At 37.5% G+C, this 27,009-nt stretch overlaps 1 protein-coding gene across 3 annotated transcripts in view; it reads right to left on the bottom strand.

Annotated features, from left to right (window-relative positions):
* The window catches only part of gpc6a (glypican 6a), a 128,274-nt gene that overhangs the window by 45,784 nt on the left and 55,481 nt on the right, over positions 1–27,009 (bottom strand). For all 3 annotated transcript variants that reach the window (XM_069697751.1, XM_069697749.1, XM_069697750.1), the window contains exons 3-4: positions 16,063–16,454; positions 2,528–2,693 (exon numbers count right to left, since the gene is read on the bottom strand). In XM_069697751.1, the coding sequence (XP_069553852.1) occupies positions 2,528–2,693; positions 16,063–16,454 (558 nt within the window). The remainder of the gene's footprint in view (positions 1–2,527; positions 2,694–16,062; positions 16,455–27,009) is intronic.

The following is a 27,009-nucleotide window of genomic DNA, read 5'->3' as shown; positions in this document are numbered from 1 at the left end:
ACATTTACGCAATGACATTACAACATTTTGACCATGAAAAAAATGTATGTTACAAACATGTTGGTCGTTGGGTATGCACTGTGCATTATGGTTTGTAAGTAGCACAACCGTTGCAAAGTACCCGATCTGACTATTATGGGACTACTGAAAAAAATAGTCATTATCACACATCTGTTCCACAAACTGCATATGGGCTAGTAGGGGCCTAAAAAACCTACAGGGCAAACTGCACCTTCTTTTAGGCCAGAGGCTCACAACAACCTCTTATGACCTCGAGTGGTCATTTTAATTATCTTGGGAGAATAAGAGGAAGTCAGGTGATGTAGTACAAAGGCAGCGTAAGGAAGCAGTTTAGGCGTTTTTAGAAATAAAACACAGAACTTTCATGCAGGAGATTGTAAAAACAAAAGTCAACAATGATTTTTTTATAAGTAGCTTACATAAGTTAATTTACGTTAAGTTTTTAAGTAACATACGTAACGTTTATTAGTTCTGTAATGTACTTATTGTAACTCAAAACATTATGTTTTCGTAAGGCCAACCAGGTTGTTCTTGTGCCTGAACCTTACCAAATTGTAACGGCGTCACAACGTTAACCACATATTTGTTATTGTTAACATGACAATGAAGGTCCGGTATGGTGGCTGCTGGTACTGTACAATGGTTATGTACGCCATGTCGTTTATAACGGCCTCCTGAGCCCACTAGTAGATTTATTAGACTCCTACTAACCTAAAGTGTAAAAGGCATGAAATGGACCATTCTGAGAAATTTGTCCAGAGGACAACAAATACAGTGTCAGATTGTTATAGAAGATGAGTGTGTAAGTATTTGACATAGGTGGTCAGAATTAACGAATGCCATTATTCAACAGAAATGGTTGCTAATCACTGCCTTCTAATTACCACTAATTAACACAATGTATTTTGTGTTTTAATTAATTTATTGAAGTATAACTAAATGTAACAATACATTTTGTAATCTTCTTCTTGTCTGATTTTAATTTAAAAAAAGCTAACAAAACCGTATTTATTACATAAATGTCTCTGATTCAGTTCGATTTAAAGCACACGCTCTCATTTCTCTAGCTGAATTTAAAAATGGAATAAAAAGCGTTGAATTGTCTTTCTGCTGTGGTCTGGCCAATCTATGGTATCAATAGTGACATTTAAGCATGAGCAAAGTCCACAGGTAAATGTCATTGAGGGTTCTTAAAAATTGAAGGCTATGCCTCTAATCTAACCTTCTCTAATAAGTGATGATTTGAAGGGGTGACAATGACAGACTGTGTGTGGGCTCAATCCATAAATTTCTATAATGCAAAGATGTGCTTCAGTGGTGAGAACTGACCTGTGATACATTTAGAAGTTGTCTCTGAAAGGCAAATCAATATTTCTTGTGAGCTGCATAGTAAGCAAATCGAAGTTCTTCAGCAACAGATAATGAATACAAAATGTCAGTAGACATAAAAAATTAGTCTTTCATGGTGAAAATAAACAGCCCTTGGGTTCTACATTTATAATTATAATATCTCGACAACAGTCTTTCCAAAGCAAAATACCATGTCTGTACAAAAATGATTCAAAATTAAAAATCCACTTTTTGTACACCTCAAGGGTGTTTTGGTCTAACCAGATTCATCATTCTGTTGCAACAACAGCTTTTCCCATTACTGTCAAGCATATCGTCCCTTTGCGGCAATAGATTTGCTTCTTCACAACTGAACAAGACACTAACTTTTTAACACATGTCATAAAGCTGAGACATCTCATTCAGTGCACAGGGGCCTGTGTTGATCTGAGACTTCAGACGTGCCATTGGAGAGAACAAACGGAACGTCATCTGATGGTTTCTCAAACGACAGGCCTGTCACAAAACAGCCAAAAGCTTAGAAGTGCAGTTCACTTGACACACAGTCTTCAGGGATGTCTTTTAAAAAATGTTGCCCCATTTATAAAAAAAAATAATAAAAAAAAAATATCAAAAAAAAAATCTGGTAGTGTGGGTGGGAGGATGGGATTGGGGTACATAACAAATAAAGCATTGGCCTACAAAAGATCCAGAGGGAACACTCTATGTGCCTCCTTGGTATCCATTTAACAGGAGGGCTTAGAGCAGCAGCTACTTACAGCCAAACTGAAGTGCTATATTACTCACCAAGCTCAGCTGGAAACACTATAGAAAATGTGTTTGCCTCGGATCTGCTCTCCTTTATCAATCCCAAACAGCAGGGACCAGAGCTTTAAGCACTATGCCAGGGTTCCAGCAATAGCAAACAACATTTCAGACAGAAAAAAAGAAGAAATGGTTGCAAATAAGATTTCAGTTTTGTCTCTGTAAATCCTTTAAAGCTGAATCTAACACAGCACATCCTACTGAATTCCCAATGAGACTATTCAAAGACGCTGCCTTGGAAGAAAAACATGCAGACTTAGAAGTAGAAGCTCAAGTTTTCACACAGACAGATAGACACAACTACAAAGAGTAGATGAGACAAAGGTGCAAGGGCACTCGATTTGAATCTTACCGATGAAGAGGTTCCATTCAGCATCAAGGTCCGCCTGGTTCGCTAGACAGCCCCTCATAACGTTGTGACAGTAGTTGTGACAGGGTTTCAGACCTGGCATGCCGCGGCAGTACGGGCAGTACAGCATCTTGGTCAAGGCTCTGACACATGCTGGAATTATGTTCACCTATGAAGCAAAGAGATGCTCTTCAGTTATGTGAAGTCTTGGACATGTTTTATTCCTAAAATAGAGACAGAAGTGTTCATACTGCACATCACATGCGACATTCTCATCTTTTCACCAAAACATGAGGAGGTTTCCACAGAAACTACTGCATGCCACAGCATCAACAGCAAGGAGTGCAATTCCCAATTGAAACTTCGGGGGGGAGAGGGAGTCAGGCGCAGTTCAACTTTTGACAAACATCCCCACACTATATTATATCTTGTGAAGCTTGAAATGTGAAAACCCACCAGATAAAACTGCACGACAAGACAAGGGTTACAACTCTGTCCATCTCCATTCCATGTGAAGGTTGTGTCTTTTGTTGTTTGGCCATGTCATTGTACAGGCATGAGTGAAAGTGACAGGATTCTCACATCTGCTTCCCTTCACAGCCTTCAGAGGTGGGGATGCAGAACAAAAAGTACATCTGATAATTGGCCTGTCAGCCTCTGTGTTCATGCTTGACTTTAGATGTTGTCCAGCACACACTCTTGAGACCACTGGTGTGTGTGTGTGTGTGTGTGTGTGTGTGTGTGTGTGTGTGTGTGTGTGTGTGTGTGTGTGTGTGTGTGTGTGTGTGTGTGTGTGTGTGTGTGTGTGTGTGTGTGTGTGTGTGTGTAGGGAAGATTGCAGATCAGTCATTGAAGCATCAAACAACTGGAGACCCCCTTCTACTCATGAAAGATTTAGTTGTGGCAGAGAAACCTATCTACCCATCACAGGGAATTTTTTTTAAAAACACAGTTAAAACAGAAAACAAAAGTCGAGTAGAGTAGTGCCATGTGTGTGTATCAGAGAGAGAGAGAGAAAAAAAGCGGTCAGGTCAAGTTCATTTATTTTATTTTATTTTTTGTAGCCCAAAATCCCAAAACGAGCTTTACTATCTGTACAACCCTCTTTTTTTGTTTTTTTTTGTTCATTTACTTTCTCAGAATTAATTAATTAATTAATAATTAATGTTAATATTGATACAGTCAGAACAAAGAAAAAAGACACATGTAGAGAGAAACCACAGAAAGCCTGGTGACATAACTTCAACACAAACAAAAGGAAAATAAATGACAGATAAAAGTGAGAGGGAACAGAAAAAGGAAAACCACATTAGTTCACTTTCGCGGCTCCATGGCAACATCTGAAGCTGTGCTATGAAACTATATCCAGCCTCGGTCTTCTACTCACTCTGTTTAGAACATTGCAGTTAGTCTTTGATGCCACTGATACGACGACCAAAACACCTGTGTGTGTGTGTGTGTGTGTGTGTGTGTGTGTGTGTGTGTGTGTGTGTGTGTGTGTGTGTGTGTGTGTGTGTGTGTGTGTGTGTGTGTGTGTGTGTGTGTGTGTGTGTGTGTGTGTGTGTGTGAGAAAAGGTGAGATAGAGGAGAGAGACTAAGGCAGAGAGGAGGGAGACAGTGACGTCCACTTAATATATTTTTCTTCCACTGCTGCTTGGCACTGAGCAACAAGGATCAAATGAACCATCTTTGACATTTGCAATCTGCCACTAACATCACGCGATCTCTTGTAAGAAGGCCATTAAACGAGGTTGCTAGCTGTCAATTCCACCGCTGAACGTCATCCGCTGGTATGTGTCATTGTAAATTGTTTATATCTCTGTGGGAGTTTAGTTAACATGTGGGAGTGTTTCACAAACATGCTTCATTCATTTGATAGAACACATTTCAGAGCTGACATGCATAAAAACACTCCATGAGTCAAGCTTCAGACTGAATAAATTATACTGCTGAAAATAATTGTGTGTGTGTGTGTGTGTGTGTGTGTGTGTGTGTGTGTGTGTGTGTGTGTGTGTGTGTGTGTGTGTGTGTGTGTGTGTGTGTGTGTGTGTGTGTGTGTGTGTGTGTGTGTGTACACAACTACAGCATTTTTGTTTCTAAATAAAATATTCAAAATTGTATAGATGTTGAAGAGCTGAACTATGGTTCAACAAAATAGAAATGTTACTTCAGTTTGCTAGCTAGATACGTCCCCATATGTACCATTTTAGCAGTATATAAATACTGAAAGTTATAATAATAAATACATAAATCTGCTTACAGCTACAGTATTATGTGTTTTACACTATTTAAACATTTTTACATGTTGCAAATAAATTGTAAACGTGGGAGTAAAAGTAAAATGTTGCTAAATTATGTATTAACATGAATACTATTGGGTGTTTGCTGTCAGCATGCATGGACCCTTCACTATTTTTACACTTAATTTATTAACTCTCGTTTAATTTTGAGATTTTCTTATTCACAGGAAGTGCCATAGGAAGTAAAAAAAAAAAAAAAAAAAAAAAAACAAAGACGAGCAAACAGAGAGAGAACCAGCGGTGGAGAAAGACGCTGCCAAAGATGCAGAGCAACAAACACCAAGAAAACAGAGAGACAGATACAGATGAAACAGACGGAGAGAAAACCGGACGAGACACAAGCGGACAAACAGAAGGAACAAGCAGGTGCTGTCTTGGACAATGAAACAGAACCAACTACATGCCAATCACAGTGTTTGCTTTGGAGACAACAGCTTCATATATGCCAAATAATTTTTACTTCCAATTAAAACTTTATCATTACAATGATTACATACAATATTAATATAGAAGATTATAAAAGCAACAAAAACAACAACAACAACACCTTATAGTTTTTTGTTAAATAAATTTGGTATCACATATAAATCCACAAAATCTGATTCCTACACGCAATTCACCAATCCAATGTAACTGAGACAGGGACGAGACAGTTTTTAGATTACACTTCCACTTCCTCCCGCTTCCCCATGCATCTCCAGTAATCTTTCTCCCCCTCTCCCTCGTCAATGACTCAAATCCTGCAGATTAAATATAACATTTTCCTATCAAGCTATTTGAATCATTTTATTTCACAGGCTAATTTACATATAAATATATTTTCTGTAGTGACAGAGGAAAGAGAGAGGGAGAGCTTGTCCCCTTTGTTTTCTCTGTTGGCTCAGACCCGGCCCAGTTGCTGTACCTGGGCAAGGACATTAAATTCAGTTTAAACCACAATCATAAAACAAAAGCAAATTGACAGGATGACTTTGGAATAGACTTGCTTAATGAATTCACTGTTCCACTGCTATGGTATAAATGATTACAGAGGAGCCTAATGGAAATATAGTATACTGTATCATCTAGTCAACATCAGCAAACCTTTGCAAATGTCATTTTGTACAATCTAATACAACTTCACATTTTCCTCTAACTTGTACAACAAAGTACAGTATTTATTCATGAGAATATTAAATAATATAGAAAAAATTGTCAGGTTAATCTGTCTCTGCCAATTCGATTACACTTGCCCCAGTTTCTAGACAGCCTATAAAAGACAGAGAAAACAGTGGGAAAATGTTCTTAACTATAAACCTACTCCTACTGCACCCTTTATATTCACTTTGACTTTTAAGTGGCAACCAAAGAAATATATTTCATACTGCAAATGGGAAAAGTGTTTTAAGCTGCCCTTAAGCTTTGTGGGGCCTTTGGAAAATTTGCATTAAAATAAAGCCTCCTAACACAATTATCTTACAGGGGTTTCTACATCACTGCAGTTACTGTGCCCAGCAGTCGCCGGGTGCCCTGGATGAAGGGTAATCTGATAATCTTGTTAACACTTATTTACAGTTGAGTAGATGGAATATTTCACAGCAGGCTGAGGCTGGAACTGGATAGCGAGATGCCTCAGATCCAGAGTGAGATTAAAACACTAATCTACCCATCTGATGTTTAAGTGCTACGATAACACTGCATGCAGAGCATGTATGCAAGTTGGTGTGTGAGCTTTTCAGTGGTGGAGGAAGTATTCAGACCTTCTAAATAGAAATTGCAGTACAGAAAGCCTTACATTAAAAATGCCACTTGTGTAAAAGTGCTTACATATTATTGGACTTTTTTTTTTTTTTTTTTACTTAAAATGATGAAAAGGCAATTCTGCACAGTCTTTGCTTTTGCTTTTGAAACCAAAGTACATTTAGTTGCAAATTCTTTTATGGTTTAAAAATAAAAAAGCGATGTCAGACTTGTGATTTTCACTCCTGAGTGAGTGACTTTGAGGAATGAGAGTGAGGTGAGGCACAAGCAACAACCTATTCAATAGGCTGCTGAGCCTGAAGATGTGGTCAGCTCCTGATGTGAGCATAAACTTTATTGAGGATTAAAAATGTAAGATTAAAAATGCAATGAGCCTGGGCAACAATAAGGCACGCTTCAAGCATTTCTAACTGCTTTCTATAAAGGCCACAGTCAGGAGCCATTACACTCACCTGAATTCAATATCAGCAATGAGACATGTCAAATATAGCTAAATCATTACAATAAAAAGACATGGCTCACTATTATAAGGAGAGATAACTCTAAAAGACACTCACAGAAGACATCACCTTCTCTATCCGACAAGGTGTTGTCAGGCGCATATGGTGTGAACTCCCTTTAGGGGTAACAGAGTGGCAAGAGCACAGACGATGGAAATTGCTTTGTGCCACCAAGTAATGAAGTTGTGAGAAATGACAATGACTTTGCAAGCTACCAAGGCCAATCAAGGGGAACACTAGTGGGACAGTGAGACTATCGCCAAAAAATTGTCTCAATAGTTCTGTCATAATTATTGTGACAGGTTGCGTTGCTTCGCACTGATTGGACATGGATGTAAGACTGCATTGCTGCCCCAGCGTCCCCACTCAATTCCACAGCCATTAGTGTCAATGGCAATATGAGTGATCTGTCACTGTGCAAATCAGACTACCATCTGCTACCAAGAGAAACATGCGCCTGGCTGCACAAATCTCTGTAAAACTTAACTCAAGATCCTATTTCCTCCCAACCTGAGGGGCTGCAATAATCACGATCACAGTAAAAATCTGATATTAATTCCTTCATTTAGCAAAAATGTTAAGTATACTTAGTATAAAACATCAGCTGGAATATGCTCACAGACGGCAACACCAAACTCAGATTTACTAGCCTTCTGCTGCACTGACAAGTGAGCTAATGTTATTTAATCCTGCTGTAAGATACTGTATAAAGAAGAGCAAGATAAAGAAGCTTATTCTGCTCAACAGAAATAATGCCAATGTATCACTTGGTATTACTTGGCTTTAAAGATGTACTAAAATGTGTATTATAGTATTTATGCATTACCTTTATATAGTTTATTTTTTCAAGGAGAGTTTATAAAGTTCATCTGCTGCTTATTACACACAATAAGATACAACAGTGCTCCCTGTGACTTTGTGTGAATATTGTATGCAGCTAAAAGGTTATGTCTTTCTGCAAGACTTTATACTTGTTTTTAGAGGGAACTATTGTTTTTGTTGTCAAGCATTACATAGTTAGAATGAGTGTTTTAGTGCATTAGTAGAACACAAAGTTCATGTAATATTTATTTTCAAACAACAGGTTCAAAGGAGGCCTTAGATCAGGACAAAAATGAAACAGATATGAATTATATTCCCTAAGCATACATTTTGTTCAGTTTTAAATATCTCAATAATTAAAAATAAATTAAGTATCTAAATGTAAATGGCTAGTGTTAGGAAAATGTGATAACTGATGTTTTTTTTTAAAATTATTTTTTATTAATTGTTGGAGGGTTGCTATCGCTTGACTTCTCCAAGTTATTATGACCTAATATGTAAAGGAAAGCTTATAATTTGTTCAAACATGATTAAAATCCCCCACCTTAATCATGCTACAATGAGTCCTCGTCGACATGATGTGGTCAAAGAGGTGACGAAAAGGGGTTTTGGGAACGTGGGGACAATTTTGGTGATGAACGAGCTCCATTGTAATGGCTTCCAAATTGTCCTCTCCAGAAAGGTATTGCTTTCCTTTAACCATGAAGGTGAGCTGACCTTAACCAAGTCGTTTTAGTCGTCTAAACATAGCCACATCTTAATCAGGAGGGTGCCAGAGCAGAAAATGCTCATATGGGTCCTTGTGGAAGGTGCTGACAGATGACCTACACTGTTGTTTATGTATAGAGATTTGTTGGACTCCAAATGTATGTTTATCATTTTATTGTCTAATGCATAGCTACAAATTTTACAGTATGCTTTGGTTTCCATTTCAAGTATAAATTGTTAATGTAGCAATGGTGCATATTTAATTTTTTTATACAATTTGGTCCTTCAGATGTTTGGAAACCAGTGGCATGTTTTAGTCTAGGTGAATTGTATTTTCAATCCCTGGTTGATAAATACTTTTCTAGAACAGAGACATAAATAGGAGATTCACAAATAAATGTACTATTGTAAATCATAAACATGCAATTTTCAGATACATTTAGAGACTGAGAGGGTACTTAAGATAAACAAATGGGTAAACTTGAAAGGAATATTAATCCTCTAGTAAACACAGTCACAGACTGGGAACAATACACGCACCAAAGTTGTCATTGAAAATAAAACAATCATTTTTATTTTCACTCATCACATTTTCTTTCCGTGCCTCTGTGAACTTTAGTCTTCCTCCACTCAGCATGATAAATGTAAGATAGAGCCAAGAAAATTCCAGAGAGGCTGTGCTAAAATCAGTTGCTGTCAAATCAATGAATGTCTGAGACCGACAGAACAATCCACATGTGAGCAGCTGTGCCTCAGTGAAACAACATAGTGGTTCTCGGCGGGGCCCCTGCGGCCCACACGAGTCAGCTCAAGTGTCTGGCTTTGCTGGGGCATGGGATCGCCCGTTGATCTACCCTGACGTGTACCATGTTATGTGGCATGTCTAGAGCAGCAGTTGAAACTGTTTCTTTAATTTACTCCGACAAGTGCAAACACGTTAAAAGCCCAGCCCACACTGTTCGGTGACTCGACACAGCCTACCATGAGCCCTTCACCATCTCCAGTGGGTAGAAGACCTTCATACACTACATTGTTATCCATCTGCGTGGTGCCTCCTGGATTAAAGTGTAGCACTCACCCTCTGTCCATCTGACTCTAAAGGTCTGCAGCCCAGCCTGAATGTCAGGGGCAAACACATCTCCTGTGGCTGCCAAGAAACCTCTGGACAAATGTCACAACATTGGTGCTGACAACCTCCTCTAAGTGCTTGTTAAATAAAGATGTGGTGGCCTGCACTTTAAATCAAGGTGCAAAAAAGTAGTCATAGGAGTGAGGGTGCAACAGTCAGATGATGTGACATTTTCACTGGTTGACAGATGAATAAAACTTATTTTTCTAGAACATGATATATAGGATACATGATATATATCCATCCTTTTTAATCTGTTTAAAATGTACTCCCACTCAGTGTCTGACTGGCCGAGTCGGTATCTTTTAAGGTCTTCAATATGAATTTCAATAAAGCATATACAGTAGAGAGGAATATACAGTATATTTCTTTATTATCCTTTCATACCATGTTCTTGTATTTCAGACCACATGCTGTCTTTCATTTTTTTCCCCAACAGTCTGCAGTTCACCGCAGATCAAAATCTTTTAATTAAAAAGGACATCTTTGGTGCAGCACATTTCCCGATGACGTGCCAACCTTTTTGAGCCAGTTGCCATCTGCCATCACAGCACTGTGGCTGAGGCCTTATCCCCAGCAAGCTGTGTGAGCTGCGAGCCAGCGAGAGAGAGAAGAGACAGACAGAGAGCGAGAGGGAGAGAAGTTTGTCTGGTGCATCTGTATGAGTGGGGCTCAGCGAAGAAACATGTATGAACCATACTCTCTTGTAGAGGATGTCACTTAATCTGCCCTCTTAGTCGGCTGTCAAAATGTTCCAGTCCTCTCTCGGGTTGTGCAACATATTTATCACAAATACGGATACTGAACCACAACACTTTTCTACAACACAAAAAGTACTCTGTAATAGTTTTCACTTCTTTTATTAAATGAAGGCATTTTGTCTCCTCCACTGGTACTCACTTCTCTTTATTAGTTGTGTCATTTTTATATACAGATTGACAGCAACCAGCTCCACTGGCACTGTTTTGCTCTGTCCAAGCTGTAGTGTACAGGCACCTCACTGGGTGTGATTTAGTTACACGTACCTATTTTGAAATTGTTTGTATTGGATTTTCATTTTTGTCAAAGAAGCATTTTCATTACTGGTTACTTTGTCAACTTTTTTTTTGTTCTACTGACTATTAATACTTTTGTGAAAAAATAATGAAAATTGTCCAATCAAGTCCAGGGTGTCATCATCATATTAAATGTGTTGTTTGGCTAACAGTCTCTTTCCGACTTTGTCATATTTTTACTTTTTGTTTGTTTTTATGAGTGTAAATCAATTATCTTTGTGTACTTTTGATTGCAAACTTATCCCTCGAGGGATGAAAATATAATTTTGAAATAAAGTTATTTTTTTTATTTGCAACTGTGTAGCAGTTGCTGAGGTTATATTTTGATAGTACAACAATGACCAATACAACCATGCAATGGCACTAGGGGTGCATCAAAGCCCACCTGCCATTTCTCTCATTTAAGCAAAGTGTGTTATTCAAATGCAATATACACTCAAAAAGTCCGTTTTCACGAAAGAAATTGTTCAATTTAGTGATTTGGATGGTCACTACGCATCACATAAAGAAATAAAGGAGCTGCTCACAGCTCCAGTAAAATTAGAATAGACTCCAGGTGGTGCTGGGACATCCACAGAAAGGAAAACAAAAACAAAATCTGGGAGGGGCGGGGGGGGGGGGTTGAGTACATCGTCATAAGAAACATTTTGCTTTCTCTTTGTAAAGTTTAATTCAGAGTGGCTGTTTTATTTTTTTTGCAAACTACCAGCAGAAACAGTGAACTCCTTAATGAAGATTATAGTTTATATTCAATGCAGCTGGATATGAGATACAGCAGCGATACACACAATAATTATCTGCACTTACAGGAAATGAATAACATAACAATTAAAATCATAAAATGTGTGACATTCTCCTAAAGTGAATGGTCTCATTCAATTGGATTTTTATGTTTAAATTGAAGAGGAAGCAAACCAATCATTTGTTAGCCATCCCTACGTTGTTTCTATTATTTTAGCCTTATTTATTTTTTATAAGATTAAAGTGCTGACTCAGAAGGAAACTATTCTCTGCATTTGCATTATTGCATGTTGAATGCGCCTTGATGTTTTGCATTGAGAGTGAACGTGGTAAACTAGTGAATAGGAAAGAGTTAATTAAGTGGAAAAGCAAAAAGAGGCACCCAAGAAAAACCATGGAAACCACATGGAACTGATGGTGATGATATTTCTCACATGTCAGCAAAGTAATCTACCAGAACATTAATCTAAGGTAAATGTTGTGTAAAGATTAGGAACTGCCTTGGGGCTTAATGTGAAATTATCTGACAGTTTGTGGTCGGAAATGACTGTATAATGAGATCAACGTGGCAGTATAAGCCATCAGGGAAAACAAATCCCTCCGTGCAAAATACCCTACTTCCTTCCATCGTCATGACTGAATATGCGCCATGGACTGGGCCAGCTTCCCATGCGTTTGCAGAGTGAGTGATAAGTGCTCTAAATGCCTGAACTTTAAACCGTTCAAAAGGTCCAAATCCCTGCAATCTTCTCTGAGCAGGTTTTAATGTGGCTGGACTGTGTTTTAAGTACCTCCAGGATAAAACTCTTAATGGTCATCACAAACTGTAATCCAGTGAGATTCTGCTCTTAATCCAGGATCGAGTTCCAGGAAACTGTTCAGTGCAAGTCAAGTGCAATCCCATTTTATGGAGTGATATCTCTCCTGCTCTGACTTCACTGCACGCAGAACTGTCTTTTAGCAGTATTTATGTGTGGCTCATCATTGTTAGTGCGCCATCCTGTGTTAAAGTAACATGGGAAATTGAACAGACAGATGGTTGAAAGCAGTCATTTCATTAAAAAGGCATGTTTTGTCATTGGGTTTGGAGAATTTAATGATTAATTTGACAATTTGAGTTACGGTGGCTCATTACAGTCCCTTACCAGGGGCGCTGTGCAATATGCAACACCTCACATCAATATTGGACTCACGACCTGTGGCATAGACAAGAAAATATCATCTTAAAACTTTTCATAATACTCCTCATAGACCAGTGGGTATTATAAAGTGGTCAGTGTTTGAGCAAACATAGAAAAGGAATCCTTAACGTGCTCAGATTTTTTTAAATCTCAAAACTAGAGTCAGTGTTTGGTTTGTCCCTTTTGAACTACTATAGAAACATAGTGCTACAAAATGGCAGCCTCCATGAAAGAAGAGATATGTAGATACGAAGGGCTCATCCTAAGCTGATTACTGATTTCAGATGATTATACACTGACGAAAACATAATTATAAATATTACTTCCCATTTCTGCCAAAATATCCCCTAGAATCCAACACACTGTATCTCTGAATATCTAAATATCTCTTCTACAGGATAATAAGTAAAGTAGACAGGTGTGTTTCTCAAGCAGTCCAGCTCGGCGGTATGTTTCACCACCATTTGCTCACAAGTGGTCTGCTTAAATAACACAGCTAAATGACCAAACACTGATTGATAAAGGTATAGCAACTGCAGCAGTAACACCACAAAATGTTGCATTCTGCTATAAAGCGTGTAAAAATCCTAGTTGCTTATGGATATGAAATTAAACAGTGCCCTGTAAACAATGCCGTGCCTACACTTTAATATGGTGTGTACTCTAAGACTGTGCTGTAAGCAGATGCGAGTGGCTTTTTATCACTGAAAACAGCAAGTACAGAGGTTGATTTGAAGGTCAAGGTGATTTGTCACGTCAGGCAACTTTTCACCTGGAGGTCTCTGGTTGTTCACCACCCTGACAGCCTTCAGCAATGCCACACTGTTTCCTGGCACCGCTTCATAATTGATGAGGAAGCAGGGAATATGGGATTTGATCCCGAGTGGCGGCGCCTTTTAAGCCTGGGACAGAGGTATATGGTGGTGCTCATTTTAACTCTTCATCTGAAATAGCTGTGCCTCTGAGGGGTGCTGGAAAGCTAGCTCAGTGGTAAGGTAAAAGACATAATGAGCATTAAAGATGACGGAGTCTTCAGAGATCATATATGGATCCGTAAGGAGGATATAGCACTTTAATATGTGCATACTATCATGGTGCACAAGCCACAGTCCTCCACAGTAATGGGAGTGCGGGGAGTACCGGAGGGCTGTAGTAATATATCAAGCTGATGCCGCAGATTCAGACGGTAATAAAAGTTGACAATGGTTTGGTATCTGGTCTAATGAAGAGAAATCACTGAAATAGAATATGAATTTGAATGCAACCTTTTCTTGTGTGTGAAGATAATATGGCTTTTTAAAATTATTCCATTTCAAGAGATTTTTGGTTGCCACAGAGTTTTGCCTTGAAATCCATTATCTACATGAAATATTCAAACATTTATAAAGATTAGAACAAGCACCATCAATCAAAGCCTGTGACTGCATTACATCAAACTGTACTAAAATATTTACTCACTAACAATTTTTATTTAAATTGATTAATCATCTCAATTGTAAAGTAAAAATGGCAAAAAAACAAAAAAGAAAGTTTTGAAAATGTTTGTTTTGTCCTTTTTTTGGTTATATGAATAGCAAATTTTAAAAAAATTTGATTCTGGGAAATTGGAAGAAAATAATGATGAATCAATCATGGAAATAACTGCTAGCCCTAAGTGACTGTGGTCTGTAAAGTTTTTGTTATAAGTGATTTTTATTTATTTATATGGTGGCACATAGTTAAGTTATTATATCATTTAAAGCATTACGTTCTGTTCACAATCTAGCCTGTTCTATGATCTACCTCTATTTAACACAGGGAGTTAAGCCTCCAGGATAAAAGTGATTCAAGTTCTTTCTCAAACTGCGGCACGTCTCATTTATTTTTTGCCCTCTCACTCTTGCTGCTGCTTTGTTTCTTCTTTGCTCTTCTAACAAATTGTATCCCCTGTTGAACTGAAAGGGACAGCAAGCTTCAAGCTAAAAAGCAGCCAAAAATGACTCTCACAACTGCCGGTAGTCTGAACTCGTTTTCATAATTTGATGTTTGAATTTATGAAAAATGTCACTTTCATATAACCTGCATAGCAGGTGAAGAATGTCGATTGCAGAAAGACCAGCAACTTCACATTAGGGTTAATCAGTAATTGAAGGAAATTATTATATGAGTGGTATTTCTACTTTTGAAGAGAGATCCATGGCTACGGGCCAAAAAAAGGGTCTATATATTTACAATCTTTAAAAAGTGCGTGGGGAGTATTTTCATAATTTTCATAATTTTCATCAACGAGTACTTTTTCATTCCATGTCCATAAATCTCTCAGCAGGCTTTAAATTGTGTCCTGTTGAGTGTAAACCATCAAAATCAAAAGGATTGGATGTATGGATGCAGGCTGGATGTGACTCCGGGGAGAAAACAGACTTCACATTCTTACACTGAACTTTGCTAAAGTGAGTTCTCTAAGCCTGTTAGAGTTTTCAAAGAAACCCACTCTGATATTAAACTTTAATAAAAAAAAAAAAAAACTAAGAGATATAATCTGAAAGTAAATAACTCCAGCTGTAGCATTGATGCCAGTTGTTGCATATGTTTCATAAAATAGAACAATACAGCAGAGCTTGTTTCAGGAGTTACACAATGTACCAACAGCAAACAGCTGTGGTTATATAATTTTTTTTTTTTTTTTTTTTTTTTGGTTTAGACATTCACAAACAATCAGTTGCATAAATGTTTGTGTTTAATATGGAATTAGAAAACTTGTCCACCAAGTCTTCAAAAACACATTTGTAATCTTTTTGAAATCGCTCTAAAAATCTATTTATTTTTCAGAATCCAATCAACCAATTTCTCAATCCAAACCATTGTCATTATCATTGTATCGAATTAACCGTAAACGTGGAAAATGTCACACATTTTTCTGATACGCATTATTGAAAAAGTAACAAAATCACAATAGCAACGTGAGACACTGCAAACAAAACCCCATCAGAAATCTCGGGGGACATGCAATTTAATCTTCTGTCATTTGCAAAGCTTTGAACGCTGAGGACGATTTTACTGAAATGTGAAGCAAACAGTGCTGTGTACACCACCATTCAAATGAAAAGCTGCCCCTCCCAACACACATCAAGAGCATCCAAAAAAAGATATCCATGGGAAATCTAAATATTTGCTCTTTACTGGTTTTTAATAAATAATTAAAAGTAACTAGAATAATCAAACTCGAATACTGAATGGTTTGATGAAAACAATCCAGTGTTATAGAAGAGACACACTCCATACAGAATATTTGTAATACTTAACTTAAAAGCAAAATACAACAGCACAGAGTCACTCAACAGAATTGCTGTCAAGGTAGCTGTGAGAAGAGAAATTAAACTCACCTTAGCGACCCTGTTGGCAACCTCCCGGCCCACCATTAGCCCCTGGACGAACGTACGTGCAGCGATGAAGGCCCTGGTGACCTGGGCCTTCAGTTTCCTGGGCACATCTCCAAAGGGCTTTAGCTGATCGGTGTATTTACTGACACACTCCAGGTAGTCGTCTGTGAAGTGGTACTGGGAGTTGAGCAGCTGGAACATGCGCTCCAGCAGCCTGGCCCAGAAGTCATTCAGCATCTCCTCCAAGTTGACGTTGCCCCCCGTGTAGTAGCGCTTTAGCTCAGTGAACAGGTCCTGGAACACCTCAGAGTTCTGCATGTATAGCTTGCCGTACGTCCGTGTGAACATACTGTTGAGAGATTTCTCAGAATTGTCCAGCAGCTCCAAGAAAAACTCTAGATGGATGGATGGTTTGAGGGGAGAGGAGGGAGGGGATGGAAAGGAAACACAGCTGTCATTAAGCAGATATTTACAGTCTGTCATGTCTTTTCCTACAGTATAAACCAAACAAAAGGCTTCAAAAGCATGAGAGTACGACTAATCTATTCATAGTTGCTTCTGTTGTTGTAAATACTATTATTTTATGGCCCTGTCTGCATACAGTATACAGGAGCAATATATAGCAGCCAACAATAGGTACTTGATTATGTGAAGAAAGTCAGTCCTAAGCATTAATAATTTAATAGCAGAAATAATGGGCCACAAGGAGTATGAATGATTAATGTAAAGGTTCTGATTGCATACTGTAACAAAATATTCATAAGTTTTAGACACAGACACTAGTATACATTATCATCCTGGGCACCCACCATTATTCCCTGACGCATTCGTTTTTCACTGAAACAATTTATTTGTCCACCAAGGCAGCTGGCCTCTGAGACTGTAATTGAATATTGTGTTACAGAGGCTTCATCCATGTACGCTTCGAATTATCTAAAAAGTATTTGACAAAATTTCACTGTGACACAACCAAATCTATTTTATTTCTATTACTATATTCAATAATTATTTAGCATACACACTTTGCACTGAAATTGTCACTCAAAAATAAAGCTTAATATAAAACATTTTTCAAAGTGATATTGAATTCTCTTTACTTTCCACAGACAGATAATCTATAACGCTCTGTTACTGAGTTAGTGTTCATCCCGTATTAGCCAAGGGATGGCGGTCTATTTAGTTTTAGCCATCTTTTACACATCCAAATGTGGCGATGGCAAAAAACAAAACCCCCAAAAATCAGATGGTGAAAACAACGTGTTTTCCTGTGACCTCATCACTGTCACTCTGGAGATAACACTGACATAAATCACAATATTGACTAACGTATGGAGTCGCGCAGGCAGTGTTCAAATCCCAGATTGGACAAAGAAATGGCTAAGGTTGGCCCACCAGATCATATACTGCATGTGTGAAATTATTTAAGTGTCTGACAACTAAGATATTACTCGATTGAAATTACAGTACTGACATTTACAGTCAGATTAATAAATTTAAGCTCCCTGGAGAACACTAATAGAAGTGCTGTCACTGTAAAATGTGAAATAAAAAAATTACAAAAATTATTTTTCCTCATTGCAGTTTCAACCAAATAAATACACCAGTCAAAAGATAAACTGAGGATATATATATATATATATATACACACACACACACATATATATACAATGATACAATGAATGAAACAATGATATAATTGCTGTGAATGTTAAATCTGAATTGTATTGTTAAACATACGTATTTTGATGTATGTCTTAAGTAATTTAAAATCAATATATATTGATCAGTATTAATAACTTCAGCTGGACTTTATGTGCTGGTTCAAATTGTTTTACATTGTTAATTGTTTGATTTTAAATTACTTAAGACACAGACATCAAAATACGCAAGTTTAACAATACAATTCAGATTTAACATTCACAGCAATTATATCATTGTTTCTTTGTCATCTGCCCAAGTAGCGTTCTACCATGTGAGCACCTGATCTCATGAGTATTTACTCAGCCAACAAAGAGAAAGAAAAAAAGCTGAATTAGCAGGGGACTTTCACTAAAGCCTGGCTAATAAGATCCCATGTTCCTGAGAGCACAGGCGTAAATGTTGGGAAGATCATAACACATCTCTCCGAGCACAAATGTCAAACATTCCTCCACCCTTCTTTGTAAACAAACACGCTGCAGACATTTCACGTGTCATGCCTGCTAATAAACCATTCAAGGGCTCGTCAGCTGGCTGACATTTCCCTGCATTGGTAATGATAGCAGTCACACCTTACATGCTGGTTATGTCTTGGTCTAATAATAGATTTCCCTTCTCTAATAATGCGACCAAAACACAAGACAAAAATGAATCAGTTCATGTGTAACCTGGTAAATTTATGTATTTGATATGTATTTTGCTTACCTAAATTAGCAAATATAAAATGATTCCTCTTTGCAGGTTAGTCTTTTTAAAAAACTAAAAGAAACATACACAATTATCATGTCCTCAAACATTAAAACTCATTCTTTACTATTAGCATCATTAGACATATTTTGGCAGTTTGTTATTATTACAGATCTTCATGGTGAAGACATTAACTACTGACCATGTCAAGTTGAATAATAAAAACACTGTGTTAAAGAATCAAATTAAATAGTTTAACATCACTGAAATAACAATCCACTCTTCTGCAAAGTCTGCTACAGCACCAGTGTCTGAGAAACATACTGTAATATATTATATCTGCATGTCCTCTGTTCTACAGAGGACTACTGTTACCAGAGGTTTGCTTGCGCACTTCTTCCAAGGCTGGGAGGGTGTTATAGTTCATGAACCTTTTGACTGACTCAATTGCCCAAAACCTCTTTTCTTCCTTTTGATATGGCGCAGCGCATCACCACACCTACAGCAGTTAGGAGACCAATCCCTGGTCGCTCATTCTAGTTTCTTTGCAACTGACTGACCTGCCATTACACCTACATTTGTTTAAATATTAAGAGCCTGCAGGGCCTTTTTCATTCCATTTTTCCAATTAGACCTGTATCAAGGACATGTAAGCCCCTGAGTATTGTGCAAGCTATACTGTGTCTGTGCTACCATTTAAAGAGCTCTTAAGATGGGTAACAAATATGCAAACTCAAAAGCAGTACCACACAATTAGATTATTTATATCAATGTTTAAAATGACTCATATTACTTATTTCATATTATAATATTTCTCAATATTTGGAATGGGAATTTGAGAACAAATGTCATGCGCATTTTGTTGTCCGAGTGTTTTGTTTGATGCTACTTGACATTGCAGCATCCTTAGAAGCAGCAGCACAACAGTATCAGAAAAGCAGTGAAGTGAGGTTCAAACTAATATAGAAATCCATTTTAACCACCACATGATGAACTTCACACATTGAAAACTGATTATCGAAAAGACTACAAATATACTTGCAGTCTGACTGTTATACTTAAGTCTCCCTTGCATAAATGAATGTACAGATGTCCATGGAAGCAGACGCTGTTGGTGTAGGTCATGAAAGATGATGACATTACAATTTATTCTTTCACACTAAAACAATATGAACTGTGCTAAGAAGAAAAATTTTAACACACACAAAATAAATCAAGTTTTATAGGCTAATGGAGCCCCAGCAATGACACAAGTGTTTGGAAACATATCACACACTGTTCTGTATAGTAGTGTGATGTTAAGTGAAGTTAAGTCACTGCTAAAAGATAATAATGAGATACGATCCCCTGATAAGATAACTTGTGGATCAGGACTACATAAATAGCTTTGATAATGCCTTACTCACGCTGGTATAAGTGACTGGCAACATTGAGGGTCGCTATGATTATATCCAGCTGACCTGACTACAACCAGCTCTGGTCATGTTGCTGCACTGTTATTGATTACCCAATCATTATATGTTAAATGACTAACAGTTGTTCATAAACTACAAATCCAGAAAAAATGTAATATGGCATGCCAGGATTTAGCATCTGTACAGCATCAAGATAGATCCCTTCAAAAACACGAGATGACAGCTTTCCTTTGTTTTCCTTTGTTTAGCCCCAGTAGCAAGCATGCTTAGGTCAAATGAGGGCAGGTTTAGTTGACTGATCCTGTTGGGTGTGAGGTGCAGCACCTTCTCTAGAAGATACTGTTTTTTATTTCTACAGACAACAATAACATTTACATTTGCAAACTTTTCATTTGAAAGGTTGCTAATGGCATACACTCACATCGTTGAAAGTATAAATCTTAGCAACTGACGAAAGTTTCAAGTTATGTATTTTGAGCCCAAAGGTTTTTGAGCTAATCATATAATGAGATAATCACCACCCTTCTTAAACTGTAGGGATTTTGTGTGATTTGACAGCATGTTACCTGGAAACAGACTGCACTGAGAGCTTCAAATAACAGCTTGCCAACTCATGAAGAGTAAATTGCTCTCCGCTGGCCAAAGTACATATTTGACCAGGGAATTATCATTGAGACTTATTGACCTTGGATAACATTCAGTTACCCAGCCTTCAGGGTCTTAATACTTGGAAACATGTTGATACATGGGTGTGTGCAACTTACTGACCATACATTTTAAAATCATCCCACATCCAAATCTCTCAAGTGATGAAGGAATCAAAATAAGTTGGAGAAGGTTGTTTAGATGTTGTAAGAAAATAGAAAAAAAAAAAAACAAACAAGCCAAGAAATTTAGGAGGGTCTAAACTTCCAGAGTTAATCTAATGAGCACATGTACTGAAAAGTTACATTGTCTGCATTCAACCTTTTAGTTTAACAAACTCAGCTAATCTTGAAAAGAAGAAAAATATTACATTTTGACATGAACTCCTCAATAATTTTACAAGACTTTTTAAATTGATGAAAAGAAAAAGAAATAACAAGCTTAGTGTAAAAAAAATAAATAATTCTGAAGGTCTTTAGGCATACAAATCTAATTATAACCTTTCTTTTCCATGCTATTGATCTATTTTATGTACTATTTTAGTTATGTAACATTAAGTATCTGTAAAGTGCATAAAAAGGATTGTTACATAAAGCTTCTGTGTAAATACCACTTATGAACAAAACTATTGTTATTAATTGTCTTAGTTTTTTCTCCCCAGGAGAAGGAACAATGAATATTAAACCATATAAAGTCTGTGATAAAGCGAAGCTCCACATTAGTGCCAGTCATAATTGAGGACAGACTTTGTAATTTTCATAATGCATACAAAACATACATGGTCTTAGTCCCCTTGAAGTAATTCTGAGTGTGAAGAATCAATTTTCTCAGAGCAGTACTAAGTGCTCCTTTGATATCTGGCCTAATTACTGTAAATAATTATCATGATTTATAAAGGTGACCTTTCTGTTGCTCTGATAATAACACTTTATCCACAAAAGAAAACATGCAGCCAACCATTCATTTTACTTCACGCTTTTTGAAAACTCGGTGGCAATTTTTTTCTGCTTCAAACAATGGAATCTCTCTTTCTCAATGGTTAATTAAGACTAAGTTTCAATTAATGGTCTAACAGTCTTGAATGACCGGAAGGTACATTTTGTACGAAGCTTAGCATAAATATTATTACATTTTACATTTAAGGCTGGTAATGTATTGCATTTTGAATGGCATGAGAAAGACACAGATGTGTCTTTACGATAGCCAGAGGATGTTTACTGTTTGACGGTGTTTCTGCAAACGAAATAACAGTGACATATCTTAAAACTAATAAAACTCTAATATATTATTGAATCTACTGTAAACACATTAACCCAATATGTCACCCTAAACTAATAGTAATTTGAGGCTTTTATCTACCACTGCACTTCGAGGACTAACTTTATGTTTATGTCATACGTTTACAGTCTCCCTGACAGCAGCATTGATTTTTCTCAAATACATTTTACAGTTGTATTTCCAAGTGGGAAATGGAACAAGTTTTTAGACAGCTTTACCAAAGTGAAGCACTTTAACTGCAAGTTAACAGTGTTGAGTATCTGTCTAAACTGCTCCTCACCACTGGAGTACTTAGGGACTGTGGGACAAGTATGGTTTCAGGTTGCAGTAAATGGTGCCATTTCTTGTGGGGATTTTCTCAACCCAGAAAAACAAAGGTGCAGCAGGTTCAGCGCATGTAATTTAACCAAGGGAGAAAATGGGACAGGAAATGTGACCAGTGTGCGATCGGTTTGAAACAGGAAATGAACAGCCGTCTCTAGTGTTAAAGGGACATGTTTTGGTGTGCCACCCATCCACCCCAACCTCCTCCCTATGCAACCTTTAAATAACTACATCAACTCACTTTATTCTTTTCTCCCATCAGAGTTACGATGGCAATAGAGACCACTGTCACAATAAAACGTAGCTATAAATAGTAGTAGCCTGCTTGCCCCCTATGGGGTCATTTTTTATGGGAGAACAGTCTCAACTATTTGATGGATTTCTATGAAATATGATACAGACACTCACGGCCCAAACAGGGTGTATTGTCAACTATGACTTTTCAACAAGTGCAATCATCAGATCAAATATAATTTGTCTTGATGTTGACATTAGCCTCAGCCATACCTTGCATGGTTTGAGCAAATGACAAATGCTAGCAGTTTAACTAGCGAAACAAAAATAGCCAATATGGTGAACATGGAACTTGCCAAACATTAGCATTGTCATTGTGAGCATGCTAGCTTAGACTTGGTTCATAGTAAGACTTTTCCTTTGTACAGCATCACAAATGCTGTAGACTCAAGCCTCTTGAACAGAGCTAGTTTGTACAATGAGTTGTCCCACCATGTTGGAAATGAAAAATGGTTAGACTTGTTCTGAATGACCAGACTGGAAGGTGGAGTGAAAAGCTGGAAGGTGAAGTGTTGTAGAGAGGGGGAAGTGGGGATTCAATATCATTTACATACAGTAATAACAGCACACAGACTCAGACAGTTGTTCCTGGAAGGCATTTATAGTGTTGCACTCAGCTAGTGCAGAGAACTTCTGCTGGCCAGAGTTTCCACAGCTATTTCACCATCCGAGCAGTTTGGCTTAACTGGATTTTGTTTAATCAGATGATTGCAACATTGATATATAATGTGGAAAAATGTATGAATCTTCACTCGCTATTAACCTAAAATGTTATCAGATCGGTCAGTAATGTCGAGATTGAAAATAGAATAGCCACATTCAGTGCTGACCAGTAAATTGTGCTGGAGTAGCGCCTAACCACATCTCTGACCTTGTTAGCCCCTGTGACCCAGATCCTCTTACAGACGTTCTTAGTCCAAGTTGAAGAAAGAAGAGTCACATTTAATCCACTGTTATGGTCAATGTGTCATTGTACCTCAACTGAACAATAGAGAGAGGTTATTTTTCTGAAATGTATGTAGACATCCTCTCAAATACTAAAATCAGCAGTTAATCATAAAGATATTAAGGACTTTTTTCAAATGGTATTGGTTTTCCATCTTAGCTTTTACATGCAAGTGGAGAGAGCACTGAAGTGGCGGTGACACCTGCCGCTGATATAACATGTCGTGGGACTGCATCATGGCTTATTGAGGCCAGTCCTGGTGGAGAAATTGGAATTCTACAAGAAGCACTTTCTCTTTGATTGTACAGCACTGACACCAGCACCTGATGTCTACCTTTGATTTCTGAAATTGCTGAAACCACACACAGCACACAATATGTACAAGGGCAACTATAGCATGTGTGGTACATAGAAAACTCAAAACATTCCTTAGATGTTCAGATTGTACTGTTTTTCCATCCATCTGTATCCCCTCTGCTCTCTTATTCCCATCAATTCTGTTTCTTTTCCATTTCATTTTCCTCTGTGATTTGGTTGAATTTGAAACAATTCATAATAACTAACTTAATGAAGTCCCTTTTATACTGTTAGTCACAATTTAAAGCCATTTAATGTGAGGACAGACCACATCCAATATTCATTACCTGTGCAAGATATAACAGATACAACTGATTATATAGAGAGAGTGTGTGTGTGTGTGTGTGTGTGTGTGTGTGTGTGTGTGTGTGTGTGTGTGTGTGTGTGTGTGTGTGTGTGTGTGTGTGTGTGTGTGTGTGTGTGTGTGTGTGTGTGTGTGTGTGTGTGTGTGTGAACATGTTGTTGACTTAAACTTGAATGCCCAACAAACCACGGGGGCATGTGTCATTGTGAAAACACAAATTGAGGTCCCCAGGAGCAGATTCTCCTTTTTGAGGGTCAGGGTTCGGGTAAGATTCAGATTCAGGTTAGGGTTGAGGTTATAGGCATTTAGTTGCGATGGTTAAGGTTAGGGTAAGGGGCTAGGAAATGTATTATGTCATTAAAATCCCCACGGTGATAGTGAAACAAGTTTGTGTGTCTGTGTGTGTGTTAGGAAGAGAGAGAGAGAGAGAGAGAGAGAGAGAGAGAGAGAGAGAGAGAGAGAGAGAAAGCGTCTGCAGTCAATTATGATTATATTGTTTTCTGACTGTTACCCAGTACGCTGTGGGAGAGTCGTCAGAAAGCCTTTAAATATGTTTTTGTGTTATTTCTTTCTTCTCTATTCAGACCCAAACCAAATAATGTAATGTAATATGTATATTGGGCAATGTATTTCTATTTTTTATTTGAGACATTGCTGGTTTCTCACCCCCGGGATTGTGTTTGACGTTTGGTTTGGTTCAGTATTATGAAAACGATATGAATGAAAGAAAATGGCAAATGGGAAATGGTTACTGGCACACACTCACGAGTTTTCTTTTTGTTGGCTGGCTGACTGTTTCCTCTCCCCTTGGATACATATTTCAGCTGCAGCCAAAGAACAATATTTTAAATATTTAGACTACTTGCCTATGATGATCTGTTGAAGAACATGTTTTTGAGGTTACAGGACGAAATTGGTGAGACAGGAAAGTGAATGGTGATATTAAGTATTTTTAAGAAAAAAAGAAAAAAAAAATCCCAAACAATGATTGTTCAGAGGAACAGGAATGACCTGGTTCCTGTTTGAGTTTAAAAATTGTAAAACACAGGGAAAAAAAAGGAAAAGTATCATAATGTAAAGTAACTGTATGCGGCAAAACGATTCTGTAAAGACTATAAGATACAGTAATAATAAATAGAAGGTCGATCTCAGGAAATGCTTCCTATTTTCTACACATTACAACATCCTGACTGAACAGTCCTGCCTGATTCATTTAATATTCAGAAACATCTGTTTTCAGTCATGTCTACGTTGATGAATACCAATCATTCATTAAAAGGAGAGATGACAGGACCTTAATTAACATGAATTAACATATCCTAATGATACTAGATGAGGAACAACATATTAGTGAGAGGAGAACACCCATATTTATAATCAAAAGGAGCATCATGACATTGGTAACAGTAACAAATAAGAGCCCTAGTAATGCAGAATTAAAGGCAATAACAGGAGCCTAAATTCAAACAGTCTACCAGCAACAAAGTCATTACTGCCACACAAGAGAACAACTGACAACAAGAAATCACAGAGGTGGTGAACTTACATTATAAAACTTCAGATAACCAAGCAAAAGTGCAAAACAGAGATGTAGAGGGAAGTCACAGGCCACAAGAGAACAGACCAGGGTGTTCTCCTGAATTGATACTGGGAATTTCTTCAGTCATGGCTTTGTTCCAGGTGGGAACAGCGACATCGCACCCAGCAATGAAACTATTCACCAGCTGATGGACTCCAGGGGACAAACCAGGTCAGACTGTAGGCTGAGAGAAAGGGAAGTGAGTCTACTCACAGTCTCTCTGCCCACTGTGCTCAGATCGTTTTTTAGAATTTAAAAACACCCCAATTAATGAATAAATCAACAGTAAAATTGCCTTTAAATAAATTACAACCCACTTATTTTCCCCAAAACTTTAAACTCATTTCAACCCTGTTTGATGTCCAGTATACACTGAGTTAGGTGTAAATTAATGTCAGTTTCCAGAATAAACTGGACCACAGTAAAAGTCAATGACTACATTTTTCACACAATTGTTTACTGCGTACTGTGCAGAATGGACGTGATGTTAACTTTATGTCTAACAGCATGTTTAGGTGCACGGCATAAAAGGATTTGCACATTTAACAAATTTCTGTGAACAGTGTAGTGATTGCTTGCATTTGGAGGCAGCAAAATATAGGAATGGGAGTATATTGTAAAGTCCACCTCCAGAGGTAAATGGTAAATAAAGCTTTAGTTTAACTCGTGTTATTACACTGAGGTAAAAAGATTTAATTCTGCATAAAAATCAACTGGACTGTTAAGTAAATATCTAACAACAGAGGATTAAAAACTTGTCATTTATTAGAAAGTTTTTAAAATCAGCCACTGTAGCTTCAGTAAATGTAGTTGTATTGCAAATCAATGATTATAAATGTTTCATGGCAACATTAAATCTATTAATGTGATGAATTTGCATTTCTATTTCTCAGAGAACAAAGCTTGATGTATTGATCCTCTGATGGTGTGCTCACTTTTGGAGTGTTTTAAAGTGCTATGCTAAGAAACCTTCAGCTTAGCTGTGATTTCAGGCCGAAAAAGCCCCTCTTTGTGTAGAATAACAATCTGACTCCTGAAACTTTCACTTAGTTCTGATGCTACAATTCCCATTATCACAATGTTACTTAATAAGCAATGTTCTCCTGCAAACTTGAGGCACACCCATACAGTATTAATATCAGGCAAACCATTGCTGAAAGTTAATATACTTGAACAACTCTGAGGAGTTGATCAAATCTGTGTGTAATCTTAATACTGCTTTAATGGTGGGAATGCAACTAAAGAAAATCTGACCTTTGTTACAAATATTACCTAAAAATGTTTTATTGCTGACCTACAAATAGCGCTGAATCTCATTTTACAGTTTAGAAGTTCTTGTGTTTTTAAAGGTTCCTAAATAGTCAAACTTTCTGACCATTTCCAGGTTCACATGGTCAATATACAGTATACTTGTCAAGAGCAC

This window comes from Brachyistius frenatus, unplaced genomic scaffold (genome assembly GCF_029030835.1).
Source record: "Brachyistius frenatus isolate BFR_SWC_R1_liver_20210118 unplaced genomic scaffold, ASM2903083v1 Contig_24, whole genome shotgun sequence".
Classification (NCBI taxonomy): Eukaryota; Metazoa; Chordata; class Actinopteri; family Embiotocidae; genus Brachyistius; species Brachyistius frenatus.
The sequence above is the reverse complement of the archived record's forward strand: the minus strand, read 5'-3'. Positions and strand labels throughout refer to the sequence as shown.